Source organism: Engraulis encrasicolus, unplaced genomic scaffold, assembly GCF_034702125.1.
Source record: "Engraulis encrasicolus isolate BLACKSEA-1 unplaced genomic scaffold, IST_EnEncr_1.0 scaffold_69_np1212, whole genome shotgun sequence".
NCBI classification, from domain to species: domain Eukaryota; kingdom Metazoa; phylum Chordata; class Actinopteri; order Clupeiformes; family Engraulidae; genus Engraulis; species Engraulis encrasicolus.
Window position 1 is genome coordinate 173,524 of NW_026946027.1, and position 13,705 is coordinate 187,228.

Below are 13,705 nucleotides of genomic sequence, written 5' to 3' on the forward strand. Positions count from 1 at the left end.
ATGCCAAGACTCATCGTGCTCATTTGGAAAGCCTCGGTCCAGGGAACATGAGACAACAGTTTAATGGGATTATGGAAATAAGTTTTTCTATTATTCTCTATACGACCAACACCTGTCCTGTACTAATGCTGCTACTACTGCTACTACTTCTATTACTATTACCACTAATACCTCTAATAATAGTGCTATTACAACTACTATTAACACTACTACAACGTATTAACACTACTACAACTGCAGCATTAGAATTAGGCTTGTTATATCATAGGGATGGTATATCTACTGTAATACTAGTAATGTGGTTGTATAATTACAATAAACATTAAAAAATATGTAAACATTTCAATTATCATCGTAACTATTGAATGGTTTATTAATATTAACAACTACTGTATATGAAAGCACTGAACTGATTACACTGAACGACAGCTGTTGCACTGTATGAAACTTTTTCGTTCTTTTTCTTTCCCTTTTAAAGGCACGAAGTTAGCCACATGTTTCATGTTCTATGTGTATGTTCATATCTGGAATGGCAAATAAAAACAAGTGATGAGAAAAACAAGAATGTGTTACTGTATATCTACCGCTTGCTGTGTGGCAAATTCATTCATAGGCCTAGAGTTAGCCGGACTCTAACCAGCTGGTATATTTTGCCTTTGCCTTCACGATACTACTATCTGGGTACCCTCCACAATTGACACATTTTGTAATGGTGCTCCTTATCAAAACTCCTCACATATGATTGGATAAACAATCTGTCCTCATTCTTACTGGTGTGCCACTTCAGCCTCTCACATTGACATTGTCCTGGTGAACCTGATTGGTTTCCTGGTTATCACCAGACCTAATATCAAGTGAGATAAGGTCTGCAGACCTACCTACTGTAAATCCCGTAGGGGGTGTGTAGTGTACGATTGACAACGACTTTTTATTGAGCATTACGAATGTGTGTCATCATTTGACATACGTAGCCCATAGCCAATCGTCTCAGTTGTATCTCTTTCACAAACTGCATTCATCGGCTTTCCACGCCTCCCTGCTCTCTGATTGGAGCCCATGATCGGGAACCCTCACTGAGGAATAAATTCCAATCTGTCTTACAGATCGGAACTGAACAGATCACAGAGATATTAACCTAACCAACTCCATATATCCTGCCAGTAGGCCCTATTATAATTAATATTATAATTAATTTTTGTAAGACAGGACATTATTGCATAATTGCATAATCTTTTCTCCCTCATTCTAGCGTTGCTAAAGGGGAGAACAGTACACAATTTTTAGTTAATTAATTTTAGTAACTTAATCAGTAACTAATTAACTATTTTTTAGTAACTTTTAGAACGTTCTTTTTAGTAACTTATCTTAGTAACTTATCAATAACTAGTAACTTTTTAATTTTTTATTGGACTGTGCTGCCCCAACAGCTTACAGACCTAGATGACTAGACTCTATAGGCCATGTTGTGTTTTGTGTGTCTTTAATGTACATCTACATGTGGATTGGGGAGAAGTGTCATGCAAGACAAAATTCTGTGCAAACAGACAATAAAAGTTTATCTGATCTTATCTTAATTGTTATTATCCCAGTCTTGTAAGCTGAATTTGACCGGCGAGCTTGAATTGATCAGCACCATGGACAGCAACCTCCTTTAGGCCAAGTACCCCAAGGGGGATGGCCGGGTGGGGGTGGGGGCTGGTGCGCAGCCCGACCCTTCTCATAGGCGTGATGGGGCGTGTTTTTAGTATCTGCAGTGTAGAACTAGCCATTCCCTCTCCTATCAATCGTGTTGGACTTGAATGGGCAGCATGACAGAGGAGTTCTAGGTCTAGGGCTATAGCGGTAGGCTATATTTATTCAATCATTTTAGTGACGGGCCTATAATGGGCTATAATCTCTAAATTTCAAGGAAGCGATAGCCACAAGAATTCCGGGAAACGGTAGCCAGGCTTTGCCCTACTAGTGAAGCAAAACTTTCAGAGAAGGGATTTGAACGTCGATTATAATCAGGCTAGGGAAAGGGCGCTGTTTGTGGAGAATAATCACAGACGGCTGTGTAGCCCAGCCCAGTGATGTAGCAGTTTGATCTCTCATGTTGAATGTAGGAGGATAATCATTTTCTCCCAGCGTTAACAACATGTTTGCATTTAGAAGTTATACAATACATTTCTCCTCGCCAAATGTTACAGGCGTTTTTCGTAGCGGTGAGACGCTCTCGGGCGAATTGCGATTTGTGCTTACCAGACAAATACGTTTTCGGGAAATATCAATGACCATCAAAGGCAAAGCGAAAGTGTCGTGGGATACCAGGGATACCAGGGGAGAAAGGGAACAGCACAGAGGAGACGGGATCTACTATCTTCGGGAGGAAGCTGTTGTCCTACAAGCACGTCGTTGTACGTTCAAGTTGTTCGTTACCGAAATGCATGTGGTGGGATTGATGTCATTACTAATAGTCTATACGGTTTGTTCACAGCTAAACACGTTCTGAAACCGGGAGTTCATGTATACCCCTTCCTCTGCAAACTACCCAGTGGGTAAGTAGCCAACCAGAGTAGCCTATTTAATACAACCTGCAATAGACCGATCTGGTAAATGCACAGACTGTAGGACTACAGCATCCTTGTTTATCATTTAGGCTCGATAGACATACACTGTTAAAAAAAGGAAAAAAAAAGATGTCAGTGATAAATCATGATAACTTGTAATTTATTCTGTTATATGCTACACTGCGATGGAAACAGCCTGAGTTAATTGGAAGTTTACCAGTTGCCTCAGAATGCCAAGTTAATTTCAATCTTTATTATGAGTTGTGAGTGTAATTGTTCGAACACAAATCTCCAATTCATAGCTCCACAAAGCTTACAATAAAGATTTAAATCAACTACGAATTCTGAGGATATTTGTATAGCCTATAGTGTGCATAGCTGTACTGAAACAGGGGAAGAGAAATCAAATGTATGTAGGCCTACAGTATAGTGCATATGAATGGTTGATTTAAACAGGGTAAGAGAAATCAAATGGGCTTCAGACTAATGAAACATGTGACTAATGAAACATGTTTTCTTTCTCTCTCTATCACAGAAATTTCCCTTCCACTTTTCAGACGGGTACCGGAAAGGTCTCATATTCAGTAATCTTTGTGATTCGCCGATTTAAATATCTAACAAAAACCCTTGAATCAGAATTCCCGTTTGAGCGCTTGGTCAATGTCAATGTTCCTGAGCTTTTGGTAAGAGAAACATGTTTAATATTTTCACTTTATTCTTTTGGTAAGAGAAACGTGTTCAATATTTTCACTTTTTTCACAACAGGTCGCAATGTCACAGTAAAGGTATACCAGGCCCACTCATAAGTTGGGGATATCATATGTGGGGGAGTCAGAGGATGGCATCATGAAATATTTTTCACTTCATGTTTTTAGTTTAGGAGACAATATTGGGCTAGACACACCTCATTTTGTGTTCCACATACTGGTCTCACTTTGTTAATGTTGGGATTTTTTGTTGTTGTTGTTGAAGAAAGGTTGTGTTAACATGCAAAGCTGGGCATCCATGTGTCAGAAAGTATTATCCTGGAGCCCCATGTAGCCTACAAAGCTTGCTTACTCAAAAAAAAGCTACGTGCACAATTCTCACACAAATGTATGGATGTAGTATGATTGACTAAAATCAGCAGAATGTTTGTTTAGCCCATAACTTCTGGCCGGGTGGATGGATTTGTCCCAGATTCGGTGTGTTGATGCTCTAGGGCAGGGTTTCATGAACTGATTAGACTATGGAGGCCAACTCTTTCAAGATGGCTGAATTCAAGATGGCCGAATACCTAATATGGATTTGCCCCAAATTTGTTTTAGCTTTGTTTTCACTATAGTTGTTTGGTTTTAAGCCTATGCACAGCACTGATCTATGTATAGACATTAAATGTTTTTCTTTTATATTTTTTGTTTAATATTATAAATTAGTGGGTGGGAGTGGTAAGGATTCATGGTGGACTGGAAATGTTGCGTTTCGGGGATATACCCTCAGCAGTCGGAGGCGATTGCATAGGCCTTGTTGAATCTGTAATATCCTTTATCTTGGTGTCCTGGTTTGGCAACTTACCCCTAAAACTCAGTGGGTGTGCTTTATCTCTGTCTATTCAATACCTTTGTTGGCTATGTCATTCTGTCAAAACAGTCTTACCTCTATCCAACAGAGGCTAGTGGCAGGATATGTGACTGAATTTGTGTGCTTTTAAACCTGATTCGTCATTATTGCAATTTGCATATGTGTGAAAGATAATTTAAAATTGTGGAATCCGAGAGACATTCCATCACACTTGGATCCTACCATTCTTTTCGTGTAAATATCCTATAGATGACCTCAATGACATGAGGTCAAACTGAGAACACCCTTCACTACCCCTGCATCTTAACTGATGAGTGAGGAGCAAACAGAATTCATATTTTTACAAGAATGCTGCTAAGTGCATAGGACATCAGGCCATGTTTAATTACCTTGAAGTAATAATGACATAATAATCACTAACTAATAATAACAGCTTGTTTTGGAAAGTAAGCATAAGTTTAGTATTCCAATATTAACCAAACAAACATATTTGTCAATTGAAATCATCACTTAGCTTAAAATTAATAAATTAAATGCTTAAAAACCTGTTTAACTGGGTTCAGTTGGTACGCTTTCAGGGTCAAAGTTCAATGACCTCTAGAGGTCAACAGAGGCCAGATAGAGCTCAGCATATGGCATATTTGAATTCAGCTAACCCATTGACATAAGAAGACTTTATGTCGACTTTGTCTCTCAAATGCTTTCGGGTGTCACAATTCAGGATTTTGGTCCCCGTCTATAAAGCTTAATTCCGCTTTGAAAACGTCATGTAAACACTTGTGAAAGTTCAATGTAAACTTGATGGAACTATTTAATTCGGAATTATTAATTCGGAATTAAAAATGTCATGTAAACGTGGCCGATATGGTGTTATTGAGGGACTATGCCAAAGAATTTCAACCGACATGGCAATATATTATCTTAAACTGTGACAAAATCCATGCAAGTGGATAAAACTGCCAGCCAACAGGTTGTTGTCCTACACTAATATTGGGACTTCCGGTGTTAAACACCTAGCATCTTAGCATTTTGTGATTCTTGCTGCGCACACAGCGGAATGTATGTAAGCATTAGAAATCCATGGATACTTTGACTTTCTCTATCCATTTTGTCCACCACTGCTGACAGGCTTTCTTCACTTGTGGTATTCTTTCTACACAGAGGCCACTGTCGTCCACCAAAAGTAGGCACCTCATCTGCTTCTGGGGCGTATCAGGGGATGTATCTATGGATGTGTCGGTGGATAAAAAAGGCTTTGTTCCTGGTAAGACGACACAGCCTCAGTCCTTAAAGGAACAGTCTATCCTTTTTTGATTTTCACATAGAGAATTTGCAGTTTTTATACATTTTAAACATGAATGTATATTTGATGATATTTTGTTTGGTTTCATAGACTTCCATTGCTGCGTTTAATATGGCTACACTGTTAAACTACTAGGCAATGAAGACATGGAAAAAAATCCTATATACTGAACTCTCATATCTGACCAGGGTTTAGCTACATATGAGCAATTTTCTGAAATGAGGTGGACTGTTCCTTTAAGCCAGTGTTTTTCAATACTGGGGTTGCCTGGAATTCAAATGGGGTTGCCTGAAATGTCTGAAAGTATTTGAAAAAGAATACTAATCAATAGTGGTGTGGATTGGCACTGCCCTCACGATCCGATTCGATCGCGGTTTGGGAGGTAGCGATTCGATTTGATGCGATGCGATGCGATCCGATCCGATCCGATTCAATTCTACAATGCATTGGAATGCATTTCTACTGAAAGCAAAGCAAATTTTTAATCAGTCATGATGAGGCAATATACAAGTAGTCGGATTCTGAGCAACAATTTATTGGCTGTTTTCTGTATCAGTCTGTATCAGTCTTGCAGTGTTTTGAAGTGCTTTTATTTAATTTAGCATTCATTTGCGCCCAAAATATCCATGGAAGTAATTGAAACTTAGTTAAATTGCCGGATTGATTCTGGAACTTGCCGGATCGATTCTGGATCGTCCATGCCCCGCATTGGATTGCATAGCCGACTAGATCATTGTTGACTAGAGATGTACAGGATCAAAGGTCCGGTTCCGGCAGGATCTTAAGCAGTGGATCCGGTATCCGGCAGTTACCTAAAATCAGGATCTGGGGCATCTCTACTTTTTACGTAGCCTAGGCTTTTCAGTCAGTCTTTCACAACCCCAATCACTGCATGGAGTGAAAGCCATTTGGAAGCGGCCGTGGAAGGCAGTGTGGCAGTAAGCCAATGAGTCTTAAAAATAGTTTGCACCAACGTAATAAAAAGGGCCCACGTGTGCGACTTGGCTATGTGTTTCAACCCTTTCGTAGGATCCGGTGTCCGGTTCCGGATCCGGCAGGATCTTAAGCAGTGGATCCGGTATCCGGCAGGATCCTGAAAATCAGGATCCGGTGCATCTCTATTGTTGACACCACTACTGATCAACATAACATAACTATTCAATATCTTCTTGAAACAATACACTGTTTACAATCTTAGACAGTCAGAAATATCTGTAGGTTTGATATTCTTGGACTTTTGTAGCTCAGTCATGTTTTTACTTTAGTTGTGAAAAAATGTGTATGTGAGGTCCCCAGAAATTTGGGATGTCAAAATGGGGTCCCATGCTAAAAAAAAATTGGGGACCACTTCTTTAAGCTAAGCTGCCTTATTCCTTTTGCTTGCTGAGCTGTTCCATATTATGAGTAGCCTAAATGTACTGTTGAAATGAAGAGGAGTTGTATGCCATACATTACTACACTTTTTGATGCTGAATGTTAATTTACATCGATTTTGTAAGTGCATTCTTATTTGTCATTTACAGGGGAAACTATAAGAATTAAAACAAAACTTGGAAACAATACTTCCTCAACGGCTGTGGCCTCAGCTGAGCTAAAAAGAAAAATTATATACTACACTAATGGCAGACTCGCTCAGAAGAGCGAATCCACACAGGTGAAATGTGTTGTGGGAGAACATGTTCAGCCCAACACCTCAGAGTTTCATGGGGAAATCAAGCTTTGTGTCCCTAAGGATGTTTACATCACCCTGAAAGACTGTGAGGTCCTGGATATCGAATACTCACTTGAGGTAAGTTTCACACAGCCTTGGTATATTATTCACACACTGTCACCATTTCTCACAAGTCAAGTGTGCTTCACTTGGGAGTGTCACTGCCTTGAAGTCGTACACTCGCAAGACGAGACTCAAAACCTTACCGAGTATTTCAAACCATCTAGAATTGAACAGGTTTGGAAGTGTGGAAGTCAACGTTATAATAGCTGCCCCACTCGAACCCTGACCTTCTGGGTAGTAAACTGTGGCTGTGACTGCTACACTAAAGAGCCAGTCTTGTTGGTGTGACAGCCAGAACACAACCACAACCCTAATGATGGTGGTATTTTGTAGTAATGTGTCATTTGTAATATTAAACCAATAACAGCAAATGATGAGGGTATTTAGTGAACATAACATGAAGGTGGTCAACAGTAGCGTTGCGTGACCATTTTGACTGGGGAATCCCAAATACCAAATGGCGCATGTGATGTGTATAGTATATATGGGTTTTTAGATGCGTCCCACGCATCTCTATAAGAGGCTTTGGTGTCTGTCCGTCCGTCCGGACACCAAAGCCTCTTATAGAGATGCGTGGGACGCATCTAAAAAAATGTGATATGGGATGGACCGATGGCCCCCCTAGCTAAATTCGCCTTAGGTCCCCAAATTGCTTAATGTAGTGTAAGGGATTATTTTGAAAAGACAGTAACATGTAATCAGCAATGCATTATATTACAGTTTTTCAGTAACTTGCCCAACACTGTTGAAATCCTATGGTACTTTTTCAAATCCAGGCTTATACAGTACATGGTAGGTACTGATAAATTGCCTTGACAGGTTATGAGGAGGCCAAGGGGGCGTTTGGGCAAAAAAGGTTCAGAACGGGCATAGACGGACGCATCTGTTGTCCGCCTGTCGGACTTGTTTTTAGATTTATTATACAGTGTATGTGATGAGCTGACCAGGTTACTAATTAGATTGAAGGTGGTCAGTTAATTTGTTACTTGAGAAAAGAGCAGAAAATGGCAAAACAATACACATTTACATGATGGCTGATGGAGATATGCATGATGCAAGGGGTCATTTTAGGGACTGCTTGCATTGTCTAAAATCTTGGATGCGCTTTCAGATGTACCTGTAACCATTCCGGTGCAAGTGCATCACCACGAAACCCAGCGCAAAACCACAGAGACCTTTTTTAAGGGTTTTATAAGACCCATCTGTCCTATCACCACGTGAGATTTCGTGTAAGACTGGCCGTTTACAAATTCCCCAGGGAGTTTTTTCATTTCAAAGCACAGGCTAACACTCTTCAACATGTTATCAATTGGCTGTAATGTTCTGGTGAAGCCACATGGGCATTACTGAATGCAGGCTTCCTTCATAAATGCCATGGCAGTAGTCACGGATTGGCTGCAGCAACTGAACTAAAAGAGTGCTTGTAGCTATGTTTACTCTGCAAACGCAACATCGTGCACACAAGGGCATCCGTCAGAAATCATACAGTATATATTAAAAGAACTGTAATTTGAACTCATCCCCATTTGAAATCAAATGTAGCATACATTATAGAATTCCAAGTAAGGGAGATGGGAAACCCCGTCCTGCTGTGTTTTGCAAGCTGTGCTGATATACATAACTTTGCCTTGATTGCTTACAGGTGAATCTGAGTGTAAATGCATTCGCCGCACTGACGGCTATCCTGCCCATTGTGATCGGCAACTCTCCTGAGCCTGAAACGCCTGAAACCAACTGATGTGAATGTATGTCTTCAGCTCCCATTGCAGATGGCACACACACACACACACACACACACACACACACACACACACACACACACACACACACACACACACACAGATGGGGTCATTGCATTTCCTAGCCTCAAACCATCTCTGGGGACCAGGTAACTACATACATTATTACTCAGTCACTCAAGTGAATTACTGCCCTTTCTGGCCTCGCATAATGATTCAATGAAGCCAGAATGCCATGAATCTGGCAAACCAATTACAATGCAAAGATGTGTTTTGAATCAAAGCGGGCAGGGTTTTGAGGGAAGGTTGTTCTCATCAACAATCTTCGGATGTATTATGCATCGAGGCCAGACTAAATTAGACATCCACATTTAGTCTGGTTTATCAGGCTAGCCCTTTTTTGTATTTCGTGCCTATTCTTTAAGGTGCCAGTTTGGTCATTTCATGTGAAATCAGACACTTTTTGGCCCAACAGACAGATTTTAATACAACTTAGTGGGCCTTTTCAGTGGACAGATAGAATCCCAAAACTGCATCTGCATGAATCTGGCAACAATATTAGGGGAGAAACTGGAAACCAGGATTTTTCAAAAAAAGATTCTTATCCATTGCTAGCCTAGAGGACCTCCTAGGGGCCGCAAATTGAATTGCAGGACAGGGCGAATTTGACATATTTATCACACACACACACACACACACACACACACACACACACACACACACACACACACACACACACACACACACACACACACACACACACACACACTTATGTATGTATGTACTTATATAATTATTTCTCTTTTAAACTAAGTATCCTAATTATTTATGTTCAATATAAAACTGCTGTATTATCTTCAATTCACGGTGTGATTGTTCAAAAAGCAAATAAGTGATTGTATCTTTTTTTTAATACACTCTAATGGTTTTACGAAAAATCGTATTCTCCGAATGCCACCCTGAATTTCAAACATATTCTAACCAAGTGGCAACCTTTTGGCCAAAGTAACAAAACCAGGACGTTTTCCATCACAGCTGAAGCTGTTCACGGAAGCAGACTTTCAGACTCCAGAAGTTTAAAAATCCTATTGACTCCCTGGTTCAAATACCTGTTGTTTTTCAGTTTTGTAGGTATCCTTGACAGTCATATGTTGTGGCTAATTTTTAAGTGTTTTCCATTATACACACAGGGTAAATTTTACACACAAGTAGGCGTGTGATTGGCAGGGATGGCGTTGATTGAAATCTGTTCCTCTACCGTGGAGGTGGGATTTTCAGCGTCTGGTACATTCATTTTTACAGATTTTTTTAAACTGGTCACGAGATACCAGATGACGTACACACACCCACACCCATGTGGAGGAGGACACTGGAGACTTCACAACTCAGGGGTGCATTTCCCAATACCATTGTCGCTAACTATACTGGCCTCTTTGTCGTTTACAATGCAATTTCTCATAGGCCCCAAGTGTGGGCGTCAGGTCCTTATACCCAACTCATGGAGTTTGTTTCTGTTCGATTTCTAACTCAGTTTACTTGTTACTTGTGGGTTTTCAAAAAATAACCCATATATACACAGTACACAGCCGGGTCAAATAATGGTCCCCCAAAAAAGGTCAGACACACACTGATATGTTGTTGGGCCGCCGTTAGCTTTGATTATGGCCTACAATTGGTGCTGCATTGTTTTAATACACTATTGCAGTGTCTGAATGTATTTCCATTTTAAATTGCATTAAGTTTCCACTTAAGTTTTCACCAAGTTCTTATATTGATGATGAGATCTTTAACTGTAAAGCCTTCCAGCACATGCCAAAGATTCTTAAGGAGGTTGAGGCCTGGACTCTGCAGTGGTCGATTAACGTGTAAAAATGATTTATTGTGCTTCCTGGTGCAATGACTTGCCTTTCATGTATGAAACCATGTCAAAGGCCACATCACATGGTCATGTAAAACAGTGTTTCCCAACCAGGGGGTAGGCCCTACATGTATCAATAGGGGTAGTGAATGCACCTCAGGGGGTATGTGGAAAAATATAATAAAAACAAATGTGGAGTACATATGTATTACGTTCATGATGTCTAACTGTTGAACTCAACACTTTAGATTTTCTTTTTCCTTAAGACATGTAAAAGTTTTATCTTTTGTTTTACCTGACATGTTTCGACGGTATTACTTCCGTCTTCATCAGAGGGTCACTGGGGTGTTTTCACGCCACAACAACATCAGCTGATTTTAACATCCCAGTGACCCTCTGATGAAGACGGAAGTAATACCGTCGAAGCATGTCAGGTAAAAGATCAAACTTTTACATGCCTGAGGCAAAAGAAAATCTAAAGTGTTGAAATATGTGGAGTGTAGAGTGGTAACATTGGGATAAAGAAGAGTTCAGATGCAAACCCCCCTAAGTGCCTTTTCAGAAAATAATCTTAATTCATTTTTATTTAATACAAAGCTATCAAAAAAGCATATTATTTTATTTTATTTATGCTATATAACTATTTATATGTATTATCAAGTACATAAATGTAAACCAAACCAACAACGGGGCTCTCTAAAAATATAGAAGTGCAGGTCTTCAGAAATGGAGTTAAGGGGTTTTGCATCTGAACTCTTCAGATATAGTGGGCGTTCATGTACAAAATGGATTGGGGCGAACGCAGGACAAAAAAGGTTGAGAAACACTGATATAAAAGATGAGAAGGGCCAAATCATGGGTATCACTGAAACGGCCAAGTCCAGGTTCAGCTACAGTATGTGCAAAGTATGAGCATAGCAGACTATCTGAATATAGTGAATGAACAGATCGTCTCATTGATGTTTTGCCCTTCCTGATGGCATGGGATCATGTAGTGTATAATCTAAGTGCACTTGACCTTTCCCTGATCTCTCCCATCGTAACACTGTTCCCCCTTCCTGATGGCATGGCCACATTCCAAGATGACAATGCCAAGACTCATCGTGCTCATTTGGAAAGCCTCAGTCCAGGGAACATGAGACAACAGTTTAATGAGATTATGGAAATAAACTTTTCTATTATTCTCTATACGACCAACACCTGTACTAATGCTGCTACCGCTACTACTACTACTACTACTAGCCTACTAATATGCCTACCTCTAATAATAATGCTATTACAACTACTATTAACACTACTACAACATATTAACACTACTACAACTGCAGCATTAGAATTAGGCTTGTTGTATCATAGGGGTGGTATATCTACTGTAATACTAGTAATGTGGTTGTATAATTACAATAAAATGAACATTTCAATTATCATCATTACTATTGAATGGTCTATGAATAGTACGACCATAGGCCTACATGAAAGCACTGAACTGATTACACTGAATGACATGGCTGTTGCACTGTATGACTTTTTTTTGCACTGTATGACACGTTTTCAAACAACGTCAACCACATGTTTCATGTTCTATTTGTATGTTCATATCTGGAATGGCAAATAAAAACAAGTGATGAGGAAAAACAAGAATGTGTTAGGCCTATATCTACCGCTTGGTGTGTGGTGGTTCCTAAATTTAATGGGGGGGGGGGTTGTCTGGATAGCTTTAAAACAGAAGCCACATCCACTAGGTCCCCTGAAATATAACTTCGTTGCCTTGCAGATGTAATTTCTAAGATTCCTTCATAAAACATGTCATATTTCATGTGAAGCTGATTACATTCAAATTATACCGGGGATTAACACGACCTCAATAGCCTCCCCAGCCCTGCTCTAAGCTCTTTGGTACTTTGAGATGAAATGATATTTAGAGTGTGAAAATGCACGTAACGACAACAATATCAACTCGTGTCTTTTCAGCCATTGATGTGCGCAGCTATTCTGGACTTTACGGTCCCATTCACTTCAATTCATTTTTTTGGCGTTTTACATATTTCGGACCGTGCGGACGCCGCTGTACTCGTGCGAGGAAAACAACAATTGTCTCGGGTGCTAAACATGGTCATGGAACGGCTTGCTTAACCAGAATGGTGTGTGTTGTGTCATTTCGAAGATAATTAAAGAAAATCTTATTACAATGGGATTTCTCATAGGCATGGTTTTGCATGTCTCTTATCTCTTTTCATGTTGACTGAGCTATCACCGTTACAAGTTTACAAGGTGCACAGCGCACATATGTATGCATACAAAAAGGAAGAATACATTTCACAGTGTAATTCGGAAAATAATTAACTTCAAAGTTAAGTGTTATTACATAGGCACCATGGTCATCAATATGTGTGTAAGAACAAGTGAAAAAACAAATCGGTCAGTTTGTCAAAGAGGAGACGGTAGATATGCACCATAATACACAGTATTCATCGAAATATGCTCATGAGTTATATGCTGAAGAAATACTGTACGCACAAATATCTATTTACTGAATTAGACTAATCATGGCCTATCAGAAGTGAGGTAACATACACGAGTGTAAAAATTATCCTTTGATGGGCTTTGAACCCACAACCTGTGGAATGGTAGGCATGACTTCATCCACTAAGCTACCACAGTTTCAGTAAAATTTGTTTGACCAGAAAACTTCTTGTTGTGCACATTATCACAGCACTAAAAAAATCATATAGGCCTACAATCATTTCTTCATCATACTTCAGACAATGAGGTAATGGTGCAGGGAAAATATATTTTATATGATTTATTGTGTTAAAATGCACAACGACGACATATCTGTCTGGTCTTAACATTTCTTATGAAACTGTGGTAGCTTAGTGGATGAAGTCATGCTGTCCATACCATAAGTTGTGGGTTCAAGGC

The 13,705-nt window shown here is 39.7% G+C and overlaps 1 protein-coding gene across 1 annotated transcript; it reads left to right on the forward strand.

Annotated features, from left to right (window-relative positions):
- The first annotated feature begins 2,162 nt into the window (after positions 1-2,162).
- On the forward strand, positions 2,163-8,924 carry LOC134444739 (arrestin domain-containing protein 3-like). Its single transcript, XM_063193958.1, has 6 exons — positions 2,163-2,396; positions 2,477-2,537; positions 3,085-3,232; positions 5,271-5,373; positions 6,936-7,201; positions 8,829-8,924. The coding sequence occupies exons 1-6, from the start codon at positions 2,270-2,272 to the stop codon at positions 8,922-8,924; spliced, it is 801 nt and encodes a 266-aa protein (XP_063050028.1). The 5' UTR covers positions 2,163-2,269.
- Positions 8,925-13,705: the final 4,781 nt, after the last annotated feature.

Excerpts from the sequence above, each read along its gene's own strand:
- LOC134444739 (XM_063193958.1), top strand. The coding sequence starts at position 2,270 with ATGACCATCAAAGGCAAAGCGAAAGTGTCGTGGGATACCAGGGATACC. Across the intron at positions 2,397-2,476 it reads TGTCCTACAAGCACGTCGTT|CTAAACACGTTCTGAAACCG; the intron begins GTACGTTCAAGT and ends GTTTGTTCACAG. Across the intron at positions 3,233-5,270 it reads TCAATGTTCCTGAGCTTTTG|AGGCCACTGTCGTCCACCAA; the intron begins GTAAGAGAAACA and ends CTTTCTACACAG.